The sequence below is a fragment of the Martes martes genome (genome assembly GCF_963455335.1).
Source record: "Martes martes genome assembly, chromosome: 5".
In the NCBI taxonomy this organism is placed as follows: domain Eukaryota; kingdom Metazoa; phylum Chordata; class Mammalia; order Carnivora; family Mustelidae; genus Martes; species Martes martes.
The window spans coordinates 95074330-95099556 of record NC_137892.1 but is presented as its reverse complement, the minus strand read 5'-3'; the positions used below and the strand labels follow the sequence as shown (position 1 = coordinate 95099556).

Genomic DNA, 25227 nt, shown 5'->3' with positions numbered 1-25227 from the left:
CCAGCCCTGGTGAAAGTGAGTAGGCGGCCTTTGAAGGCCTTTCCCTGCACCTGTAGCTCCATCCTTTACCAGGAACAAACCCTCAAGTCTGTACGGGCCTATCTGGCCACACTCTTGGGAGCTGGAGTGGACAAGTGTTTGGTGAACCAAGACACATGGGAGATGCCAAGGGACTGTCTGATTTCAGGAAATCGGGGCAGACAGGGTGGTTTGGGTGGGCTGGGCAGTCAGGTGAGTGTGAACGGGAGCTGTGTGCAGGTAAAGCAAGGCAGGGTGTGTGTCTTTCTTCTCCTGAGAGGGGCTGGTGATCAGCACACAGGAAAAGCATGGCCATGTTGGCAGGTGAAGGGGGCTGTGTGAGCTGAGGTGACTGTGAGGGGACCTTTTCCAGCTTCAGGTGGCTTGAAAAACAATCACTTAAACCAGAAAGCATATGGGTGTGTTGTGACTACTGACATGAGGAAGAAAGAAAGGGGGGTTCTGGGGGCCCAGGGAGGCTTCTTCACTGCGGACATTTTCCCCGACAGGGCCCTTCCCTGGGCCGGCTCTCATACTTCCTTGTGCACCCCCCTGCCCCCCGCTAGCCTGACAGAGTCTGAGACATTGGGGATCATGCAGCATTGACAGCCTGTATCCTTCTCCCCAGCCCCTGCATCCTTGGGATTGTGGGTTTTGTGGCGTTTGTTACTGGGGCGAGAAAGGCCCATGTGTAGGAAGGTCCTGAAATGTGCTGTCTGGGCTGTGTTGAAGCAGGGACTGAAGTGTGTGGGCCACAGACAGAAAAAGAAAGGGACTTTAAAAACGGATAGCCCACAGAACCCACCTGGACCCCACACGGGTCATTGGGGTTACTGTGTGGAGCCTGGAGGTCGCTGTTCGGTAGGTCACCTCCCCCCACTTTGCCTGGCAAGCCCAGTCTACCCTGAATCTGGGGTCCTGGGCCTGGCTAAGAAAACCTTCCCCTTCAGTGGTAAAAAGCAGGCACGCAGGGTTTGTCCTGGTCTTTTGCGTCCCAATCCAGAACAAAGTCTTGGCCAAGGTGGTAGCCAGAGCTGCATGTGGGACTTCCGTAGTGTGGAGGGCATTATTCTTGGATGACCATTGTTCCTTCTGGCTGTGGGATGTGGGGTGGGGGCGCTCAGAGACTTGGCCTAAGGCAGGGAGAAACAGAGCTGGACGTCGGAGAGCATCTTTCTGCTTACTAGCATTTGAGGTTATAAAAAATTATCTTTTAATCAAAATTTCCAAAATAAAGTGAGTGATTTCCCCATCCCCCAAGATGCAAGAAGTCTTGTCGGCTCTCCCTCAGGCTTATACCAAGTCACATGGAAAGAAAAGCACGAAGCAGCTGCGCAGGAGAAAAGAAGGTCCAGGAGGTGGGCAGCCGTGGCTCTCAGGCCTGGAGTGCAAGCCCTGCTCCCGGCGAGCCTGTCTGCAGGCCTGGCTTCTGGCCACTCCATTGGGGTGAAGCCTGGCCAGACCTGGCGGTGAGGGACAATGAGCACATGAAGGCAACCGACGGAAAGGTAAGCCTGGACAGCAGGATCTCTTGGTTCCATGGTGTCCCCAGGTAACATGGTGTGGAGCTGGGCACAGAAATGATTCCTTGACACGGCAGCATGGGTTCTCACCGGAGCTCAAGGCATAAATCATACTTCCCAACGAAAAACCCCAATCTGGTTAGCAGCGCATACCTTAGACTAGGAAACTTGCAAGGAGACCAGTGTTGAACCACAAAGCGAGTACAGGTTTTGCTTTTGTCTGTAAAAATGTACAGGGCGCCTGCTTGGGGCTACGGAGTGAGGACTAGGCGGAGCTCGGTGGCCCAGGGCTCTGCTCGGTGTGGGGGGAGGACCCCTTCATACCTCACCCACCCACACAGCCGTGGTCCCCCGCCTGATGCCCGCCACCTCACAGCGCAGTGCGTTTTGTCTCCCATTGACGAGGAACAGTGACTCCTGGGCTGGCGTGAGCAGGTACTGTCCGAAGAGCCCGCTGTCCCTCACGATCCTGCGGGGCCCTCCCCACGGACCGCCCGGCCCTGCGGGTGGCTCCTTTAGGTTCTCCAGCATGCCTGTCTTCCCCGTGGACAGCTCCAGGAAGAGCAGGGCCGGCTCCATCTCGGCCGCGGCGTACACGTAGTACTGGTTGCCCTGGGTGAAGGAGGGCTGGAAGGCCACATCTGAGATGCCTGGACTGATTTTCAAGCTGTAGAGGGTCCGGATCTGGCCCTGCGGCGTGATCTCCTGCACGTGCAGCTGGGGGCTGGTGGGGGCAGCGCTGACGACGAAGCGCCCGTCGGGGGACACGTGTGGCGTGCCGCTCACATCGCCATTGGGGCCGACCACCGAGTCTGTGACACTGTCGAGCAGCAGCTGGGGGGCGGCGGGCCCTGGGCTGTCCTGTCGGCACTGCACGAAGAAGTAGCCGCCCAGGTGCGTGTGGGCCATGGCCTGGGGCATGCAGCCGTGCCGCTGCAGGCTGATGGTCTTGAGCTGCACCAGTGTTTCCAGATCAACTTTGTGGATGGCGGCGTCGGACTTGTTGAAGATGAAGCCGAACCTGCAGAGGGAAGAACTGAGGTCAGAGGTGTAAGGGATTGCATCTTTTCTCTTCCCTCTGTCGTCACCCTTCAGGGATCTGATAGTTTCTTAAGGAGATGTACCATCCCACAGGGCACAGCTTCTTCCGTGATTCAGCGATGATGTCAAACCAGAGGCAGTCGAGTTACAAATGCTCCTGGATGGATGCTCTCCTGACATGCCCAGGATAGAAGGAGCGTAAAAGTGCCCGTGGCCGCTTCTCCCTCAGGGAAGCCTTCAGATCAGCACCCCTGAGGCTTTGTGCCAGCTGGGAAGGACAGGACACACTTGCTGTCAGTGCTCCTTCCCCTGGAGAGGACCGCGGTGGGGCAGCCTCTCCTGGGCAGGGGGGCCGAGGACAGCGTTTACCTTTGCAATCGGATGGCCAAGGCGTTGCTGCACTGCCTCTCTCCCAGCAGAGCTGGGCATGTGGCTCGCCTCTTGGAGGCTCTGCGACTCTAAAGAGGGCAGTTCCCTCTGAGAGGGTTATCAGAGGACTGGATCAAAGAGGAAGCTGCAGGGGAAGGGCTCAGTAGGTGGGCGCTGCTCACATCTGGTCTTGGCGCAAGTCTGCTTTGGAGGCAGGTTGTGAGCTGCAAGGAGACCTGACCCCGGGCAGGACTTGGCTGTGACTCGGGGGCCTCTGCCCAAATCCCTGGCTCGGGGAGGCCTTTTGGTGCCTGTGGACACCTACAGGAGTAAGAGAAAAGTCTCCGCCACACTTATCTCCTGAGTAACTAATGGAGCGTCAGAGTGGGGAGATGACGAGTTTAAAGCTTCTTTAAAGCCTTCCTAAAGAGCCAGGGCACGGAGAAAGCAGGAAAGAGAAGCCTGCTCATAGAAGCAATTTGAATGCTAAAGGCCACACACAGACAACACAGAGCCTGTAAGTTTGTTAGACTCATGGCTGAAGTCAGCTTCTTTGGGGGATTTAACCCCTTCAGAGGCATCTTAGAAGCTCTTCCCGGGTGCTGTCTACAGGGAGGGGTTCGTTAAGGGGTGTTTTCTTCCCGGTCTTGGATAAATGGGTGGATCTAGTTTTATAAGCCCAGTTTCAGTGTACAAAAACGAGGCATTTCTTCTTGGAGAAAGGTGTTTGATGTCAGACAAAAGGCAGGCATAAATAGTGCCCCCAAGACCTTTGGGTCTCGGTGCCTTGATGAGAGGGAGGCTTAGTCTGCTGCAGTGCTGACTTTCCCGGGGGGGGGGGGTGGTCTGGGGGTTCTCTGACGTGAACAGGCAGGGGGCGGGGCCAGCTGGGATGAGGGTTGCAGTGGGGGCCAGCTGGGATGAGGGTTGCAGTGGAGACCGAGGCCGCCTTTATTAGGCTGTTCTTCTGGATGGCGACAAACCAGACAACTGGGAGGGTTCGTTTCCTGGCTGGCCCTCTGCATGGCTGCTCAGGGGGCTCCTGGCTGAGTTAACTTGGCCGTCCAGGGTCTTAGCTTCTTCGAGCCTGTTTCCTCATCTGTAAGAAGGGGTTAAGGCCACTTTGACTAGTTTTTTGTGTGTCTAGTAAGTACAATGCACTCCAGTCACCACTGCTGATTTTCATCTCTTGTCCTCCATGGACCTCGGAGGGTGGGATAGCTGGCCGCCTTCCTTAACTATGACCATTAAGGACTCGGGATGGGTCCATTTCTCTGTCCCCTCACGAAGGAGCCCAAGGTCAGCTCAGCGTGAGTGGGAAAGAGAGAAGGAGCAGGTCTCACGGTGGGCAAATGCAGCCACAGGCAGGGCTGAGCTGGGTTATAGGGGTACCGGAGGGCCCCGTGGTCCCATCTCACCTGACGTGGTTGATGATGAGGTTTGTCGGGGGAATGAAGAAATCGTCCACTCCTGCGAACGGTGTGTGGATAAGGTGCTGGCCCTGGGCAGTGCTGGCTTCTGTGATCACCTACAACACAGATCAGGAGTCCTGGTGAGGGTCCACATGAGTTGGGGGGGGCAACCTGGAAACATGTGCATGTGCTGGCAGGGACCCTCAGTGGACAGGCTGCTTCAGAGAGAGAGGGGGCCAGGAGCAGAGTGGGAGCTGCTTGGGAATGTCAGAGGCAGGGACCCATCCTCCTGTGGAGAGGAAGTGATGGTTTGGGAATGCCCGAACCATGCCCTCCTGCTCAGGGAGGCCTAACCCTGACCCTATGGGACCTTGTCGGCGCCCTGAGGGCACAATTTCCCAGAGAGGTCCCTAAAACAGAACGGTAACTATGCTCAGATGCTCAGAGGCCACACTCCCCCACAACTGAGAATCCCACCATCTAATCATCCAGGTCACCCTGGGAAAAGAGGGAGAGAGCTTTTAAGTCACTAAAATGTTAAATGGTGGAAAGATTTACTAGTTCCCTGTTTTCCTCTGATGTCAGGTGCCTGAGCCTGTTTGTTGGGAATCTCTGTCCTGTACTGCTCACAGAGGCGTTCTCTGGGAATTGTGACTCCAAATTTTATCGGAGAAAGCAGGAATTGTGCAGAAATGCCATTCAAAGATGCTGCTCTGGCCATTTAGATGGCTTGCAGTTAGAATGCTGAGGCTCAGGCCTGGTGGCAGAAAGGACTTGCTGAGAGAAATCAAGAATCAGGCACTGGGTTTTGTACACGATGGGAGTGACCGAGCACCGCTACCTCTGTTTCCCTGGAGGTAACACCTGATCCCCTGTAGAGTCGGCAGGAGGCTGCTGCAGCCACTGTCTGGTGCAGAAATCCCTGGTGGGTCTGTGTCAGGGAACAGCATGCCAGTGATGCAGAAGAGACCCAAATGCTGTTGGAGATTAGGTGGGATGACAGAGTGGTTTGGAGGTCCTGCCAGGAAGCCCTCTGTGGGCAGGCTGAGCATCTGTCCAGCAGCTACCCTAGTCTTGGGCATGTCTAGGCCAGGGACATCGTGCCAGCCAGCCTGGGTCCCCCTTGCCTTTGCACATGCTCATCAGCCCTCAGTGGCTAGGCCGGTGCTCTGAAAGATGGCCAACCTGCAGCCAGATGAGGGGCTTGGCCACCTGGTGGGCCATTTTGGGGGAAGAGCCACAAGGTCAAGCCCAGACCCTCTGAGCAGGAGAGTGGGGGCTTAGGCCTGAACACAGAGCTTAGACACTTTTCTTGATCTAGATATTGTGGCCATGTCTACAGAAAGAACGGTCTAGACTTGTGCAGCCTGAGGCTGAGGACAGTGTCTCCTGGGGCTTTGTGACTCACAAGGGTTGGAGTTCTGGAGGCTTTTACTTTCGAAGAATAGGCCTGACTTCTGGCTCTTTCTTTTATGGGAAAATGACCACCACCTGGCCTGCCTCCTCAGGCAGGGTTGAGGTTTGAGTCTTTTCTGGATCGTGGTTCCCACGCAGGCAGAAAGCCAGATTGGAATGATGAGGCCTGTGATTTGTATTTTTAGCCTTGGGGCAGCTCCAAAGTTATAACATGGCATTAGGTTATTTTGCAATGGTTTTTTAAAATGGCCAAATGACACTTCCATGGCAAGCACATGGAGAAAAAAAACTCTCAGAACTGGGCATTAAGAAAATAGCAGCATGAAGAAACTGAATCTTGGGAGTGTCTAAGGGAAAGTGCCAGAGAATTCCAAGAAGACATACAATCACTGCTTGATATCAGGCCTGTCATTTTCACTTCTAATAGAGATGGAAAAATCACAGGCTGTCAGCGGTCAGGGTCATTCATGCCTCACCACACCAACACCCTGTACTGAGAGGTCACCTCATGAAATCGCACTAGCACGGGCCACTGAGCCGATGGGCGCTACCCGCCTCATTTCTCTGACGAGTCTTGAGTTCCTTCTTGGCCTTGCGTCCTGCAGAGGGCCTGGGCACATTCGTGTCCTCATTCATGCCCAAAAGATAATTGTTATTTGAACCCCTCAGTTTTGTTGGCTCTCTGGGCTTGGTTCAGGAGCTGTACATCAGTGGCGAGATACCAGGAAATGTCACTTGGTCATCAGTGCGGGGTCCTGAAGGCTGGGCAGCTCTCCCAGCAGGTAGACAGAACCAGCTGAGAAGGGAGGCCTCGTTGGGCTTCAGATACTGTTGCCTCTCATGTCTACTTTTACAGGATTTATTTCCTTTGTGGTTTCTGATACACTTGTATGGACATGAGAAAAAATGGTTTTGCAGATGCCAGGTTTATAGTAAACCAAGTTGTGTCATTATTCAGGTTTCCCCTGTCCTCCTTTGGTCTCTTTTGTACAATGTGAGTGCATTTTTAATTGAGTCTGTCTTTATGTTAAATCACTCTTGTTTGAGGCATTTAGTTGTTAATGGTGCTTGATATCTCTTGGGTGTTCATCCCATGGTGTCTCTCTGTGTTTGCTGTTTTTAGTGCTTTTGACCTTAAACCCTATCTTGCCTGATGTGAGTGGCACTCTGGATACATTCTTGTCACCTGTCCTTACTATGCCTGCCCTTTTAAATTCAACCTTTTCTTCTCTTTGAAACATGTGTGTTTCTCATCAACAAGTTCTAGTTTCCTTCCTTCCTAACCCAGTCTGATCATCTCTGCTTTCAAGAGAAATCAGTTTGTCAGATGTTGAATAATGAGACCGTTGCTTCCCAGCTGCTACATTCCGCCAGCATTCTCTGAACTTTCCCTTATCCCAGTAAGGTATTTCTAAGTATTTTTACCCCCTCTTCTTTCCTCCACTCCCTATGCTTATTTTTATGGAAATAATTTATCTTCAGTTACCGACTGGTAGCAGGGTTTCTCATTCAGCGTGTCTCTCCTCATTCAGACATCCTTATTTAGCACTGATTACCATTTCCAGGGAGGCTGTCCTCATCCTTCTTCTTCTCTGGGTTCATTGTTCAGAACTGTCTCCTCTTTATCTTTCTTCATCTCTAGGTCTCTGATCTGGTTCATCTGGTGTTTGTTGGAGCTCTTTCCACAGATCTGTTCCTCAGTGGGGCCGGTGAGTGATGCGGTCTCTGAATTCTTTTTTTTTTTTTTTAAGATTTTATTTATTTGACAGAGATCACAAGTAGGCAGAGAGTCAGGCAGAGAGAGAGGAAGGGAAGCAGGCTCCCCGCTGAGCAGAGAGCCCGATGTGGGGCTCGATCCCAGGACCCTGAGGTCATGACCTGAGCCGAAGGCAGAGGCTTTAACCCACTGAGCCACCCAGGTGCCCCCGGTCTCTGAATTCTTATGCCTACGCTCTCTTTTGTCCTGTCCAGTGAAGGCTGTCTGGGCCAGGAATAGGACTCTTGGATTTCAGTCCCAGAGCATCTACGGTGCGCCGGCTGCTGTGGCAGGCGGGAAATCCAGGGCCAAACTGATGTTTTTTTCTTTCTGTTTTTCAGCTCATAGCTGTTAAATTAGGAAATCACTTTTGGTTTCAGAAAAAAAGTGTTTTGGTGGACCCTCCCCATGAATTACTTTAGAGGCTTTCCGGGAGCTGCCAGAGGGACCAATAAGTTAGGATTTCCCTGGGCTTATGCTCTGCTCTGAATGACCTTTGTTCAGGCTCCTAGACCCTCTAATGGGGATTTTCTGTCAGTTCACTGGGGCTCAGGGTGATGGCATCCATCAAATGACAGTAGTCTCCGTTTATAGGAGGTGTGGCAGAGACTTCTCCCTAGCCCAGCAGGGCAGAGACAGGCAGGCAGGTGGTCAGTCTTCTGGAGGATGTCCCTTCCTTCTTCCCAGTCTTGAGAACAGGGTGAACTGGGCTCCCTCTGCAGTTCTCGGCTGGGCTTCTGAGAGAGAACAAAGCCCTAATGTCCTGAGGCATCCAATGCATGAATTAACTTCTCTTCTGTCTATCTAGAAGGGCTCTGTGTACATCTCTGGGAGAAATCAGGCATTCAGATCTCTTTTCTTAGGGCTTAATCCTTGAATGCATCCCTGCTGACGAGAAAGGCAGAGGCAGGCACTCTCAACATGGGGGTGGTATTGACCGTCTCTTGTTGGTGGACAGGGAATCCCACAGAGCTCTCGGGCCTAGACTGTTTCCAACAGACCGTACCGTGCACTGGCTAACACTGGGCTGCAGAGCCGCAGGGCCTGGCTTGGACCACGGGCACGTTACTGAACTTTCCTATGCCCTAAAGCACTGTAAGCACTCAATAGATGAGCTTCTAGTGTGGACATGACTGCTGCTCTTACTTTCCTTTCCTTATCGAGTACTTGCTTGGACACCGCTCTCAAGCCTGCTCAGCCCGAGGAGCAGAACGCCCTTGCTCAGGAGAGGGGGAGCCTGGGAGCCACATTCCACTTGTCCTGACATCACAATCTTAGCCATCATCAGGATTCTTGTCCTTAAAGGTGGGCCTGATGGATGATACCTTGGTAATGGTCTGTGAGGGGCTCTGGCTCTCCTCAAGCCTTGGTGGATAGATTTTGGATAAATGTGATTAGCTACCTAGGGAAGCAAGAGACATGTATGGAAGATCAGCATCCTTTGTTCCTGTGGGGTGAGTGTGGGTCTCCATGTGTTCAACATACCTGGAGGCTCGGTTGGGACTTGTGCACATCCCCCCAGCTCAGGACCCACACTTGGTCATGAGACTTGTCATAGGTCAGCTTAGCTGGCAGAGGGTCCACACCTATGGACTTGAGAAAAAAATACATACAAGTGGGTCATCATTATTATAAGCTGACACGGTGGTCACTTCTGGACTTTGTGTACATGACCGTCATGCCTAGGTGAGTGGAAAGCCAACCTCTTTGCCTTGGCACAAAGCTGGCTTGGGAGGCCAGGGCTTAAGCTGCCCTTCTGGGTGTTCTTTAGAGGCAGAAGAAAACTCTTGCCAGTAATTGAAACCTTTTCAAAAACTTCTTCCATGTTTTACTTAAAGGGGACCAGACCATCTCGGCAAAAGCCCAAACATAATCAGAGGGTTATATTTTTCACTCAAGAATCAGCTGCAAGGCACTCTGGTCCCTGCTCCCAGAAGGCTTTTAGGCCTTTAGAGCCTTCTGTGTCCTTCCCCAGGTGGTTCTGAGACTGAGATTCTGGTGGATTGGCCCTTCCTCCTGAGCCACCTGAGACTGACTTTGAGATCAGCCCTTATCCCTGGACTCTTAGGTCAGCAGAGCTTTTCCCTTTCTCTTCCCATTTCCCCCTTCCCTTCCCCCCTCCCCCCTTCCCTTCCCTTCCCCCCTTGCCTTCCCTTTAAAAAATTTCTAGGCATTACAAGATACAGAGTATATGGCTAAAGACTACTAAAAAATACAAGAGAAACAGACCCATGAATGATTCATAAAAAGATAATTACAAATTTTTATACAGAAGTAAAAATAAGTAGAAATAAATGCAACACCTGAAATTAAGAACTCACTAAATAGGTTCTGTGAAATCCATATTAGGCATAGCAGAAAACAGGGCTAGGGAAAGACAGGTTGATAGAACATACTAAAATTGAAGCATGAAGAGACAAAAAAAGGATGGACAAGAAGAGAACAAGACATGTGGGATGCAGTAGAAATGTCTAACTTTTAAGTTTCCAAAGAAGAGATAAGAGACAATCCCAGTCTGATGAAAGTTATCAATCTACACATTCAAGAACCACTAAAAATTCAAAACCACTAAAACTTCGAAATTGGAATACATACAAAGAGCATCATCCCTGGGCACATCAAAATAAAATTGCTAAAGATCAAAGAGTGACAAAAAGACTGGCAGTTGACCTATTACCAAAACAACAGAAGACAATGGAGCAACATCTTAAAATGCCAAGTGAGTATAATTGTTAAGGTAGAATTCTATATCCAGTGAAAATAGTCTTTAAAGGGCAAATACAGTTCTTTTCAAAGAAACAAAAACTGAGAGTGTGTTGCTAGCAGGTCTCCACTAAAAGAACTACTTAAAAAAGTCATTCCTCACAATGAAAATGATCCCAGACAAAGCTGTGTACTTCAGGAAGGAATAAGGAGCAGTGAGAAAAGTAAATATGTGGGTGAATATATATGACTACCAAGTGTACAAAATAATACTAAGCCAGGTCTTACGGAGTTCAATTATATATAGAGTTAAAATTTATTCCCACAATCATGTGAAAAGGCAGGAGAGGAGTTAAAGGAGTTACTGTTACATGCTTCTATCATTGGAGGAGTGAAATCATAAATTATGAGACTGTATTGAGACAACTACGCCTATTATAATCTCTGTGGTAGTCCTAAAAATAACAGAATAGTATTTGACTAATCCAAAAGAAAATAAAACAGAGGAAAAAGAAAAAACAGATCAAGTAAAAAACCAGTAAGATGGTAGATTTAACTATAAAATTAACTGCCTTAAATATAGATGGATCAAAGGCCCAAGTAAAAGATCAAGATTATAATACTAGATAAACCCAAACACATGTAGCTTTATAAAAGACCACCTTAACCGCTGAGCCACCCAGGTGCCCAGGCCATAAAAGACCACATTAAATATATGGATATAGAAAGGTTGACAGTGACAGGATGGAAAAATACAGCTAACACTAATTAAAAGAAATCTGATCTCTCTGTACTAGGAACATAGACCAGAAAGGAACAGAGACAATATACCATAACAGTTACCGTACAGGTGATACAATGGCACTACATTCATATCTTGCAATAGTTACCTGAATGTCAATGGGCTAAATGTCCCAATCAAAAGACACAGGGTATTGGAATGGATAAAAAAAACAAGACCTATCGATACGCTGTCTGCAAGAGATTCATTTTAGACCCCAAGACACCTCCAGATTTAAAGTGAGGGGGTGGAAAACCATTTACCATGCTAATGGACATCAAAAGAAAGCTGGGGTGGCAATCCTTTTATCAGACAAATTAGATTTTCAACCAAAGACAAATAAGAGGTGAAGGAAGGACACTCTTTCATACTTAAAGGGTCTATCCAACAAGAAGATCTAATAGTCTTATATGTCTATGCCCCTAACATGGGAGCAGCCAATTATATAAACCAATTAATAATGAAATCCAAGAAACACATCAACAATAACACAATAATAGTACAGGACTTTAACACCCCCCCCTCACTGAAATGGACAGATCATCCAAGCAAAAGATCAACAAGGAAATAAAGGCTTTAAATGACACACTGGACCAGATGGACATCACAGATTCAGAACATTCCATCCCAAAGCAACAGAATACACATTCTTCTCGAGTGTACATAGAACATTCTCCAGAATAGATCACATCCTGGTTCACAAATCAGGTCTCAACCGGTATCAGAAGAGTGGGATCATTCCCTTCATATTTTCAGACCACAGTGCTCTGAAACTAGAACTCAATCACAAGAGGAAAGTTTACAACTGCACTCCAAATACATGGAGGCTAGTGAGCATTTTATTAAAGAATGAGTGGGTCAACCAGGGAATTGAAGATGAATGAAAAAATTTATGGAAACAAATGAAAATGAACACAGTTCAAAACCTTCAGGATGCGGCAAAGGTGGTTCTAAGAAGAAAGTATATAGCAATACAGGCCTTTCTCAGGAAACAAGAAAGGTCTCAAGTATACAACCCAACCCTACACCTAAAGCAGCTGCAGAAAGAACAGCAAAGAAACCCTAAACCCAGAAGGAGAAGAAAAATAATAAAGATCAGAGCAGAAATCAATGAAATAGAAACCAAAAGAGCAGTAGAACAGATCAATGAAAGTAGGAGCTGGTTCTTTGACAGAATTAATAAGATTGATAAACCCTTGGCCAGACTTATCAAAAAGAAAAGAGAAAGGACCCAAATAAATAAAATCATGAATGAAAGAGGAGAGATCACAACCAATACCAAAGAAATACAAACATTAATAAGAACATATTATGAGCAACTATATGTAGCAAATTAGAAAATCTGGAAGAAACAGATGCATTCCTAGAGATGTATAAACTACCAAAACTGAACCAGGAGGAAATAAAAAGCCTGAATAGACCCATAACCAGTAAGGAAATTGAAGCAGTCATCAAAAATCTTCCAACGAACAATAGTCCAGTGCCAGATAGCTTCCTAGGGGAATTGTACCAAACACTCAAAGAAGAATTAATACCTATTTTCCAGAAACTGTTCCAAAAAATAGAAATGAAAGGAAAACTTCCAAACTCATTTTTAGGAGGCCAGCATTACCTTGATCCCAAAAGTGGACAAAGACCCCATCAAAAAGAATTACAGACCAATATCCTTGATGAACATAGGTGCAAAAATTCTCCCTAAAATACTAGCGAGTAGGATCCAACAGTACATTAAAAGGATTATTCACTACAACCAAGTGGGATTTATTCCTGGGCTGCAATGTTGGTTCAACATCTGCAAAGTCAATGTGATATAATATATTAATAAAAGAAAGTACAAGAACCATATGATACTCTCAATAGATGCAGAAAAAGCATCTGACAAAGTACAGCATCTTTCTTGATCAAAACTCTTCACAGTGTAGGCATAGAGGGTACACATATCACTCAGTATCATAAAAGCCATCTATGAAAAACCCACAGTGAATATCATTCTCAATGGGGAAAAATTGAGAGCTTTCCCCCTAAGGTCAGGAACATGGCAGGGATGTCCACTATCACCTCTGCTATTCAACATAGTGCTAGAAGTCCTAGCCTCAGCAATCAGACAACAAAAAGAAATAAAAGCAACTGAATCGGCAAGGAAGAAATCAAACTCTCACTCTTTGCAGATGATATGATACTTTATGTGGAAAACCCAAAAGACTCCACCCCAACACTGCTAGAACTCATACAGGAATTCTGTAAAGTGCCAGGATATAAAATCAATGCTCAGAAAGCAGTTGCATTTCTAGATACCAACAACAAGACAGAAGGAAGAGAAATTAAGGAGTCAATCTCATTTACAACTGCACCCAAAAATGTAAGATATCTAGGAATAAATCTAGCCAAAGAGGCAAAGAATCTGTACTCAGAAATCTATAGAATACTCATGAAAGAAATTGAGGAAGACACAAAGAAATGGAAAAATGTTCCATGCTCATGGATTGGAAGAACAAATACTACGAAAATATCTATGCTACATAGAGCAATCTACACGTTTAATGCAATCCCTATCAAAATACCATCAACTTCTTTCACAGAGCTGGAACAAATAATCCTAAAATCTGTATGGAACCGAAAAAGACCCCAAATAGCCAGAGGAATGTTGAAAAAGAAAACCAAAGCTGGTGGCATTACAATTCCAGACTTCAAGCTCTGTTACAAAGCTGTCATCATCAAGACTGTATGGTACTGGCACAAAAACAGACATATAGATCAATGGAACAGAACAGAGAGCCTAGAAATGGACCCTCAACTCTATGGTCAACTAATCTTCAACAAAGCAGGAAAGAATGTCCAATGGAAAAAAGACAGTCTATTCAACAAATGGTGTTGGGAAAATTGGACAGCCACATGAAGAAGAATGAAACTGGACCATTTCCTTATACCACACACAAAAATAGACTCAGCATGGAGAAAAGACCTCAATATGAGAAAGGAATCCATCAAAGTCCTTGAGGAGAACACAGGCAGCAACCTCTTTCTAGAAACATCACCAAAGGCAAGGGAAGCAAGGGCAAAAGTGAACTATTGGGACTTCATGAAGATCAAAAGCTTGTGCACAGCAAAGGAAACAGTCAACAAAACCAAAAGACAACTGACAGAATGGCAGAAAAGATTTGCAAATGACAGATCAATGGCTAGTATCCAAAATCTATAAAGAATTTATCGACTTCAACACCCAAAGAACAAATAATCCAATCAAGAAATGGGCAAAAGATATGAACAGACATTTCTGCAAAGGAAACATCCAGATGCCCAATAGACATATGAATAAGTGCTCCATATCACTCGGCATCACGAAATACAAATCAAAACCACAGTGAGATACCACCCTACACCAGTCGGAATTGCTAAAATTAACAAGTCAGGAAATGACAGATGTTGGTGAGGATGTGGAGAAAGGGGAACCCTCCGACACTGTTGGTGGCAATGTAAGCTGGTGCAGCCACTCTGGAAAACAGTATGGGGTTTCCTCAAATAGTTGAAAATAGAGATATCCTATGACCCAGAAATTGCACTACTGAGTATTGACCCTAAAGATACAAATGTAGTGATCCAAAGGGGCATGTGCACCCGAATGTTTATAGCAGCAATGTCCACAATAGCCAAACTATGGAAAGAGCCCAGATGTCCATCAACAGATGAATGGATACAGAAGCCCTGGTATATATAATGGAATATTATGCAGCCATAAAAACCCCCAAATCTTGCAATTTGCAATGACATGGAGGGAATTAGAGGGTATTATGCTAAGTGAAATAAGTCAATCAGTGAAAAACAATTATCAGATGATCTAACTGACACGAGGAATTTGAGAAACAAGATAGGGTCATAGGGGAAGGGAGGGAAAAATGAAACAAGATGAAACCACAGAGGGAGAGAAACCATAAGATACTCTTAATCTCAGGAAACAAACAGGGTTGCTGGAATGGAGGGGAGTGGGAGAGATGGGGTGGCTGGGTGATGGACATTGGGGAGGTTATGTGCTATGGTGAGCACTGAATTGTATAAGACTGATGAATCACAGACCCGTACCCCTGAAACAAATAATACATGTTAAAAAAAAAACCTCAAAAAATTTCTTGATGATTAAAAACAGCAGCAACAATATCTTCTATCAATTTTGCATCTTACTCCCCCTTTTCTATATCCAATTTTGGGTACAGAGAAGGCATTTAATAAATGCTGGTTCAATAAATGCCTAGGCAGTGTTTTTGGGGATTGTAACACAATTTTATGTGTCTTTCACTTGAATTGAAGTAGATCTTTGGGAGCCTGTCCAGGGCTCATAACACAACACCACTGAGGAGATCTTTCATCTTCTCAGTTACCCCTCCCCGCAATGTTGGTCCCTCCTAGAATGTATTTCCTTCTCAGAAAAATTAAACAAAAAAAATTAAGTCCTATAAAAAATGGAAATAATTTAGATAAACCTACAACCACAGTGTGAGACTTCAACACACCTCTCAGCAGCTGATTAAGTGGACAAAGGAGAAAATGACTTAGAAGATCTGAACAATGCAATGAACAAACTTCCATAATTGACATGTATATGGAATACTGTACCTACCATTAGAACACACATTTTTTTTAAAGTGCACGTGGAGCATTTTTATCCACATTGATTCCAAGCTGGGTCATACAGCAAGCTTCAGTGAGTGTCAAAGGATTGAAATTACTCAGAGTATGTTCACTGGCCAGAAAAATCACTAAGAGAAAGTCTTCTGCCCAAGTGGCCTGGAGAAACCACAACCCAGGTCACACCCACATTCCCCCTGCAATGAGCATGCACAGGGGCATTGCTAGGAAGACAAACCACAGCCCTGCTCACTGGCCTCACTTTCTCCTTCGGTCCTCAAGCCTTCAGTGGGCCTTTGCTGTCACCCAGCAGTCCTAGCACAGTGGCCTGATCAGTTCAATCTCAAGTGCACCCTTCCCCTCTCTCCTCAAACCTCCAGGTTGGGTGATCATTTTCCTTCTTATTTCACTGAGGAAATAAAAGCAACCACAAGAGATGTTCATCCACCTGCTCCCAGTTGTAACTGTCACCTCTTTCTAAGTGTACCTGAATATTTTCCTTTTCCTTTGGTTATAGAAAGAATGTGATTTCATCCAAAGCTTGCATCTCTACTTCTCTGCCCTGGATTCCACTGACTCCTGCCTACTTCAGTGAGGCAGAAGAAATGGAAGATGTGTGGGAGGGTTTTTTTTTTTTTTTAGCATTATATTCATACATATATACATAAAAATGCTGTAATGTCATCTATTCTAAAGAAACTTCTTCTGTATGCTCTTCTACCTACTGTCTCATTTGACTCCTTTTGCTCATATTTACAGCAAACCCCCTCACAATGATTTTATTTCTATGACCGCAAGTTTGTATTACATGATCATTCTATCTGTTCCAGGGTAATCCGTGGGACACCAAAACCAATGGTCGGTTCTTAGTCTTGGTGATTTGAAAATGCTCAGCTCTATTGGACACCATTCTTAAAACACTTTTTTTTTTTTTCATTTCTGGAAAACCCTTCCTCCCCCCAATTTTCTTCCTACCTTTTAAGCTCCTCCTGCTTGGTCTCCTTGTTGGCTTCTTCTCTCCTTTCCTGATCTTTAAGGTTGGAGTGTGTCAGGGCTCCAAGCTTGACCTCTTCTCCATCTGTACTACCTCCAGTCATTTCATATGCTTCTCTGGATGTAATACTTGGTATGGTGACCATACCCACCCTGACCTCTCTGGCCTAGAGCTCTCGCTGGCCTCCAGACCTGTTCATCCAATTGCTTATTTGACACCTCTACTTACATTTTTTTTTAAAATTTATTTATTTTAGAGAGTGAGAGCATGAGCGGGGAGGAGGGGCAGTGGGAGAGGGAGAAGCAGACTCCTCACTGAATGCAGAACCCACAGCCTGGAGATCATGACCTGAGCTGAAATCAAGAGTCATACACTCAGCGGAAGAAATCACCAAGGTGCCCCAACGAACATTTATAATAGCAATGAACACTTAGCAGGTCTAAACCCAAATTCCTAATTTTTGTCTTCCTGCTCCATGGCCTATACCACCTGCCACGCCACCTGCTCTAGAGAGTGCATTATTTTCCTATTACTATGATAACCTATTACCACACACTTAGTGGCTTAGAACCACACCAATTTAATTCTCTTACAGTTCTGGAGGTTCAAAGTCCAAAATTAAATTTCCCTGGGCTGAACAAGGATGGCTGCAGGGCAGTGCCCTCTCTAGAGGCTGGAGGGGAAAGTATGTTCCCTTGACTTTGCCAACCTCTAGCGCTGCAGTCCTTGGCTTGCGGCCTCTTCCCCCATCTTCAAAGCAAGCAGAGCCCCAGTGTGCTCCAGTCCTCCAAGTGCCTCCTGCCCCTAACAGTCACATTTCTCTTTGCCTCCCTCTGATACAGGTACTTGCACTCGCATTGAGGAAGGGCTCACCCAGGTCATCCCCGGTAATAGTCCATTTACACATCGTTACCTTAATCACCTCTGCAGAGGCCCCTGTGCCCCAGATGGTGACATTCATAGGTTCTGGGCATGAGAAAGTGGCCATCTTGGGCCATTACTCAATCCACCACACACAGTAAATGGCATCACCATTCTACTGTTCCTCAAAGTAAAGAAAAGCCCCCAACAACTTGATTTCCCGCTCTTAAAACTTCCATTCGACCCAGCAGAAAATCTTTCCACACTTAAGATCTATCAAGGATCTGTTTAGTCCTCGCCACTTTCATGGCCGTCGGCAGTTCATGCCTGAATTATTTCAGTAGCCACGACGCTGCCCTGCTCTGCCATTGGTTAACAGAGTCTGCCTGTTTCAGAGTCTAAGTTGGATGAGGTCACTGCCCAGATGAAAACCCTCTGTAGCTTGGGCCATGCTTTACCTCCCCTTCACCATCCCCCGCTCTCCCCGCTTCTCACTGTCCTCTGGCCCCCTGACCTGCCCTCTGCTCCCAGAATGGGAATGCGGCAGGCTGTGCCCCTGAACCAGTGGCACCCTCACTCCCTTAGAGAGATGTACCTGTAGAACTTTCTGGGCTTGCACGTCAACCACAAGGACTCTGTTCAGTGCTGGCTGGGCCACGTAGATGTACCGGTGCCGGACGTTCACGGCCGAGGCCCACTGGCATGGCTGGGTGGCATTTCCTTCCCCTTGGGGACAGATTTCTTCCTGTAAAGGAGACAGGCTGCCATGGATCTTCTTAATCCCCAGGGTCCCCTGCCCTGTGTGGGTTCCCTCTCGCTCACCCCCCTGTCCCTCTGTCCCCTCCCTAGAACCCAAAAACATGCCACGCCAGCCCTCCCACATCACCTGTTTTGAACATTCACCTCCACCTCCTCCCACTTGTGAGGCTGGAACTCCCTTTGCATGTGTTTTTTTATGAGCAGCTGCCAGACCTGCCTTCTTCCCCTCTTGGGTGTGAACTTCCCCGTCTGCATCCCCATCGTACAGAAAACTTCCGTCAATGGCCAGACTTCCCAAAGAGTGACCTACCCTCTGTGCTTCCTCACCACAGAGCCAGCAGCATTCCCACTGAGCACAGCACTCCGGACTTCTCACTTATTAAATTAAACCTGCTCCCCCTTTTTATCTGAAGTTGGGGTACCACCTGACTCCATGCGCCTATGCTTTGCTTCCTTCCCCCAGCTCTCCCTCCCCACGGGCTGGTCCTTCTCTGTTGGCTGGATCCTGCTCAGTTTGCTGATCTCTTGGTCTCTATATGTCAGAATGCACAGGAGTCAGTCCCTCAATGATTTTTCCTCTTCAAAATCCCCTCCCTTTCCTCATCTCATCCCAACTGATGGCATCAAATACCATCTACGTGCATACAGCTCCCAAATTTGAATCTTTAGTTAGAGCCTCTTCTCCGAACTCCAGACGTATGCATCCAACCACCTCACTCTACTTGGCTATTTGCTGTACACCTCAAACTTGAGAGTCCAAAGTCAACTCCCAGTTTTACTTCCCAATCCTGCTTATTCCTTTAACAAAATGGTGGCCCCACTGTTTTCCCTCCTTAGACCAAAACGCTTACAGCCATCTTTGAGTCCTCTTTTTCTCCTCATCCTCTCAGTCCTCATCAGGGCATCAAAAATCATTTCAGCTCTGCCTTCAAAATATGTTCAGAATTTGACGTTGCCTCACTGTTCCCACCTCCATCACCCGGGCTCAGGCCATACTGTCTGCTGAGTAACCGCTGTAGCATCCCTGTTGTACTCCTTGATTCCACCACCCCTCCCCTGCCCCCCGTTCTCAACACAGAATCCAAGGGCATCACTGAGAGTCTGCCCACACCTCTCCTCTTCTCAACATCCTCCACTTCATTAACATTCCTTCTGGCTCAGAAGAGGAGCCAAAGTTTTCTGGAAGTCAACAAGGCCCTGTCCCCTTTTGCTCCTGCTACTCCTCTGACCTTCAGTTTTTCTCTCCTGTACCCACTGTGCTTGCTTTCATTCCCTCATGCCACCCTCCTGCCCCCTTCAAGGAATGAGACCTTCAACTCTTAATCTCCCATGGATGTTCTGGAGCCTTGGAACGCACGTGGAACCACACCACGTATAGCAAATGGAACCTGGGACATCAAGGGGCGGTCACGGTGGAAGACCAGCTCTCAGGCACAGACACTTACATAGCTCATGAAGATCTTCTCGGTGGGTCGGAGGTGCCTCTGGATCTCACAGTCCACGGGGTGCAGGATGATGATGCCATCGTCAGAGAAGACATAGAACATGTTCCCCACACTGAGGCCTGGGAGGAGCAAACACAGCCGTGGTTATGCACCCCTGTCCCCAGCGGCCAGCTCCTAAGTAGGGTCATGTGCCATGCTGGGCAGACCCACCCCTGCGGTTTGGCTGCGTGTGGTATAGGCACAAAGTGCAGGGGCCTGGTCAAGGTGATGTGAGCTAAGCAGGAGGTATGTGGGCAGCCCAGGGAGAAAGTGCCAGAGGCCTGTGGGTCACTCCACAGGTGAGGGCTCCGTGAACCCCGGGCTATCCTTCCAGACACATGCTTCTGCCCTAGGGCACCGCGGGCTGGCCACCGGCACAAGTCGGCAAATAAATGACAGCCTTGGCTCTGGGATACATTTGGTCTTTCGTTTGTTGCCAACTAGTCAAATCAGATGGGTCAGATCATGCCAGAACAGCAAAGCCTCTTATTTATTTATTTTTTCAGCACATTTATGTGCCACACCACTCCTAGGAGCCTAAGAATGTTGTGGCTGGTACTCCTTTGTGCCAGTTTTGTCCTGGCCTGTTGGTGCCAGCAAATCCCTCCTTCAAGATAGGCTGCTCCCACCTCTGCCTCACCATTTTCTCTGTGGCAGCCCCAGGTCAGGCGATGGAGCCCCAGCCTGGTCAGGCCCGCCTTCCTGCTCCCACCACCACCCTGGTGTGGCCATGTGGGGAGAAACCTCAGAGTAGCAGAGAAGGGGACCTGGGAGGATCTAGTTTGACCTCCTTATTACAAAGACAAAAAAACTGAGGTCCAGGGAAGGGAAGGGGCTTGGTGGAGGTTACTTGGATTTACACCAGAGTCGGGGCTGGACCCCAAACCCCTACTCCAGGCTCTCTTGCTTCACTGTGCCTCAACATAAAACATAAAGATGGCACAAAATTGGTAAGGTTTGAGTTCTCCTTTTCTTTCTCCCTCATTTTATTATTTCTTGTGAAGGTGGAATATTCAACAGATTTCCATAAATGCTAAGAAAATTAAATCTATGAAAAACATGCTCTATCCTAGCATGCTGAGAGACCCAGTATACTGACTTCATTGACTATCTGGGTAGGTTTTCAGTGTTAGAAAACCATACAACACGAAATAGGAGCCAACATTGCACCTGCTTCTAGTGACTCTGCAGGCAGTTTTCTGGGCCTCAGGCCCTTCCTGCCCAGGAAGCCCCAGTGCCTGGGGTTCCCAGTGTGGACCAAGCTCACTGACTCCAGGACACAGTCTTAGCTGCTGCTGGTTCTGTCCTGAGAGGGGGGCTGGGAAGGAGGGCTCGCCACTGGGCACAACTTGACCCCAGGCTCTCAGAAGCTAGCACTGTCTGGGAGCACCCTGCACAGGTCTCTCTGGGGGAATCCTGGGGGTGCTGGGCAACCTGTCCCAAGAGCTACAGGAAGGGGCCTCGTCTCAGCTCCCAGGACATCCCAGCTTCTGGTCCGTATGTGCTCTGTCCCCGTGGGGCCTTCTCTCTGTCCACTCTCACCTGACAAACTTCTTTTGCTCAGACCTATGAGTCAAAGTCCCTGTCCCTGGGGTCCCTCGGCCTCCCAGGGTCTCTTAGGAAGTGGACAGCTGCAAGGACCAAGGTAAGCCTGAAAGCTCGGGGACCCCATGTGGGGTTGCAGCTGTGGCCACGTGGCAGGTAAAGCACAGCCTTGCTCATGGTCAGCAGTGGAACTCGGGCCTCGCCAAACAACTGACTTCACAGGAGACAGAGCCAGCCTCCTGATCCGGTCCCCTGGAGGGTTCTGTCTGAGCGGAACTACTCCTAACAGGGCACAAAGGGGCTTTCTTTGCTGTGGCATGCCCCAATCATCTCATTTCTCTTGTTGAGATGGGACAGATGCCTGCGGCCTGCTGGCCTGTGGGTTATGCTCCTGTATTTCCTAGTTCCAGCTGTGAAGGGTACAAGCAGCTGGCTGTCCAGGCAGGATGGCACTTGTTGCCAGGGTGCTGTCCACGATGAGGGCAGCACCTGTCACCCCACAGCCAGAAAGCAGCTGGGGGTCTTAAGTTGCCCTCAATGTGAGGCCTCTAGTGCTCTGTTTCATACATCCCAGGGTCTCTGGCATTCTTTGCTGGTCTCTGCTTTTGAAACTTGAGCCTCTTTGTAGTGAACGCAATTTTAGAAAATTACCACCTCTTAAAGACCCAGAGGGAAAGCTCTCTACATGCATTGTGGCTTAGCGCTAGGTTGGGCAGCATTGGGGGACAGCTGTCCATGGTGAGTGGCAGTTGCTACAACCTGTCTTCCCAAGGAATCCTAACATCTACTGGCATCAATTCCTCATTTTTCAGGTTCTGCTTTTGTTTTGCTCTGTGACTTACTGTGAACAGCAGTGCCTGACATTCAGGAAATTGTTCTGAGTATATGTACTCATGCATATGCCAGACTCTAGGAAATGCCACGAGGAAATGTTTACCAGGAAAAAAATGAGACAGGAAATAGGCCAGCTTTTAAAGAGGAGATTTTGTACGTAACCCTGAAATCACGGGGTGCACTCTGCTTCTCATCTCCTCCCTGAAACCCCCATCCACTAATCAAGCCCCATCCTGGAGAGTAAGTTACCTCCAGGTGATGTGAACTCTGCTCTGGTGGAGGGGCTGCACTGGGCCGGGGTCCACAAAGGGTGACTCAGGCCCTATAACCCAGTTCCCACATGGGCCTTCTGTTTTTTGAACCACATGAAATTGTTAGTATTAGACCATTTTTGACATACAAGAATGGCCATCTTTTTAGGGTCCAACCTAGTATCTAAAGATGGTTTGGTAAATAAAATTTTAAAAATCTATTCATTTAAAAATATACATTTATAGAAACCATGGTGGTTTTTTTCTTTGGCATTTCCTCAAAGTGTACACCTAAACTTTGAGAACTCCAGAACCAATATCACCTTCTGGAAAAAAGTTGAAGGCCTCATCTGACCAGGGACCCCTGCCAAGTAATCTGCTTCAGTGATGGTTTCAAACAGCTTTAGATAGCAACTTCCCACTTTTAAGTTCTAATGGACTGGTGTCCATTAAAGACACAAGTACATGTTAAATCTGCTTCTCAGCATGTGACCCTTGGGTCATTGACCTCCACCCTCCCATCCAATCTGGCAGGTGGACCGCACTGATGGGGACTGCATGGTATCTGGGAAAGCTGATGGTGGCCCATGGAAATATGGCCCATGATCGAAACATGAACACAGGTGATCACAAGCACAACACAGAAGAATAAAACTTGGTACCTTCCTCTCGCCACAGAATGTTTGCAACTATAGGGTCACAGAATCAGGAGACCGGGAACATGATTGAGGGAAGGAAAAAAGAACAAAGCAATGTCAGCATTTACTGTAGTGATTCCTTTCAGGGATGGATGGCTACCTCCCTCGTGTATGGAATCTGCCCCACTCACTGCCAAGCAGCAGCCCTCTGATGGGACTCTGGATGTGGACAAATGTTTCTAGGTCTCAGTACACTTTCAATTTCTAAATAGTCTCTGAAATTAGGTCCACTAATGGGATCCTCCACTTCTGTGGTTGACAAGGAGAAAGGAACCATTCTCCCAGAGTTCCTGATTACTTCCAAAAGCCAGGCTGATTTTCAGCTAGGATTCTCCAAGGAAGACCATCTGAGACACTATTCTGATGATCTCCTTTGATGCTGAAGACTCAGCTTGGAGTCTTTAAACAAGGGCAAGAGATCCTAGCTATCACTCTTGTCCATGGAATCACACCTGCAGAGCCACTTGGGAAACGGTGGCTACCTGGGAGGGCACACAGGTGGGGGATAATCCCTGGAGTCAAGGTTATATGTGCATGTGTGGCTGGGCCACTTCCTGGGCCACGGTGGTACATCAGCATGTGATAAAAATCATGAATGGATATCTAGTCTATCATGTATGGAATCTGCATCACTGACTGGTGGCTGGAGAGAAGGAGGACTTTTATGGGTAAGGGGCAGAGGTTCTAGTCTATACAGCAAGTAGGAGGCAGAAATGGGGCTAGGATATGTAAGCTTCCTTGTCTTGGGCACTCTCTGCTTCCAGGGACCTTCCCTGTCTGTGTGCTGTTGAGGTTGCCAGGGAAGGTCTGCTTACCCCTGGGCACCCCTGCCGCAGCTGTGAGCACAAGAGAATATGGGAGTTTATCCCTGTCTTCAGGGGCTCATGGATGGTGGGTACAAACTTGGTCAGTTGGTCCCCTTGCACCCAACACCCCCCAACCAGCGCAATGAGGAGCTCAGAGGCAAGAGTGGACTCACGGGTCTTTCTAGCTGAGTCTTCAATGAAAAGTGAGGAGATATCCTCGTCCACGCCCACTTCATTTCTGGCGATGCAGGTATACGCCCCTGTGTCTTCATACCGAACACTGCCGATGTGCAGTTCACTCCCATTGGCTGGAGGAAGGACAGTGCTCAAGATGGTCTGCTTAGCTGGGACACCCCCCCTCCCCCCAAATCTCCCTTTTATCCAGAGTGGTGATGTTAAAAACACAGGCCCTCGGCAGGGATGAGGGCAACCAACATCCATGATACACGCCCAGAAAGGGCTTGATCAGCTGGACTAAACTGAGGCTGACTTGGGACTGGATTTACAGCTTATCATCTTTGCACTCAAAAAGCCCACAAGATCTGTGTGAGTGCAGGTAGCAGGAGAATTTGGGGAGACATTTGTTCACTCCTGACACATCTGACTTAGAAACAAACCATGTCTCTCATTTCACTGGGGAAAGTGTCAGCTTGAACTTGACGGGAAGAGCAGAGAGGCACTGAGGGCAGTTCTTACCTAATAGGGAAAGCTGTTTCGACATCTGGGTTGAGACATCCATGCCATTTTTCAGCCAAGTGATTCTAGGCATAGGAATGCCCTCTGCGTGACATCTCAGACTGGCCGCCACCCCGGGCTCCTGTGCCTGGGTCTCTGGATACACGCGGATGACTGGTGGCACTGTGGATGAAGTTGGTGCTGGTCAGACAGGGCCCTAACCTGGCCTTGGGCCCGTGCTCTGGCCCCACACCTGCTCCCGAGGATGAACCAAGATGCCGCTCTGGAGTTCTCTTTGTAACTAGCTCATAGTCTCCTGTTCAGCAGCTCAAGCCCTCTAAGAAAGGACTATAAAATGAATTGTAAGCAATAAACATGTCAGGCTTTGTGCCCTATAATTCATGGCTTTCACCATTATTCTAAATATGATCAGAAAGACATCCAGATATTGAATGCTATTCAGCTGCTACATGTGAAGAGCAACAGCCACTGCACATTTATTTCTGAATGAATAAAATTCAGATATATTATTTCTGTTATTGGAAAGACATTGGACAGGGGCTTAATTATTTGCAGGAAGTGCTTCACAAAGCATTTATGGTCAATGACTGGCAGGGCTACTAATTACATCACTACTCTGGGGAAATCCTTTGATTTTCCTGTGAATCACTGTTATTTCCC

The 25227-nt window shown here is 47.8% G+C and overlaps 1 protein-coding gene across 2 annotated transcripts in view; it reads right to left on the bottom strand.

Moving 5' to 3' along the window:
• Positions 1 to 1196: 1196 nt before the first annotated feature.
• FSTL4 (follistatin like 4) overlaps positions 1197 to 25227 on the bottom strand; it is a 407996-nt gene continuing 383965 nt past the window's right edge. For both annotated transcript variants that reach the window (XM_080804096.1, XM_080804095.1), the window contains exons 9-16: positions 24568 to 24729; positions 24045 to 24179; positions 23030 to 23056; positions 19699 to 19817; positions 18090 to 18239; positions 9021 to 9128; positions 4370 to 4479; positions 1197 to 2562 (exon numbers count right to left, since the gene is read on the bottom strand). In XM_080804096.1, the coding sequence (XP_080660222.1) occupies positions 1860 to 2562; positions 4370 to 4479; positions 9021 to 9128; positions 18090 to 18239; positions 19699 to 19817; positions 23030 to 23056; positions 24045 to 24179; positions 24568 to 24729 (1514 nt within the window). In that variant the 3' untranslated portion in view covers positions 1197 to 1859. The remainder of the gene's footprint in view (positions 2563 to 4369; positions 4480 to 9020; positions 9129 to 18089; positions 18240 to 19698; positions 19818 to 23029; positions 23057 to 24044; positions 24180 to 24567; positions 24730 to 25227) is intronic.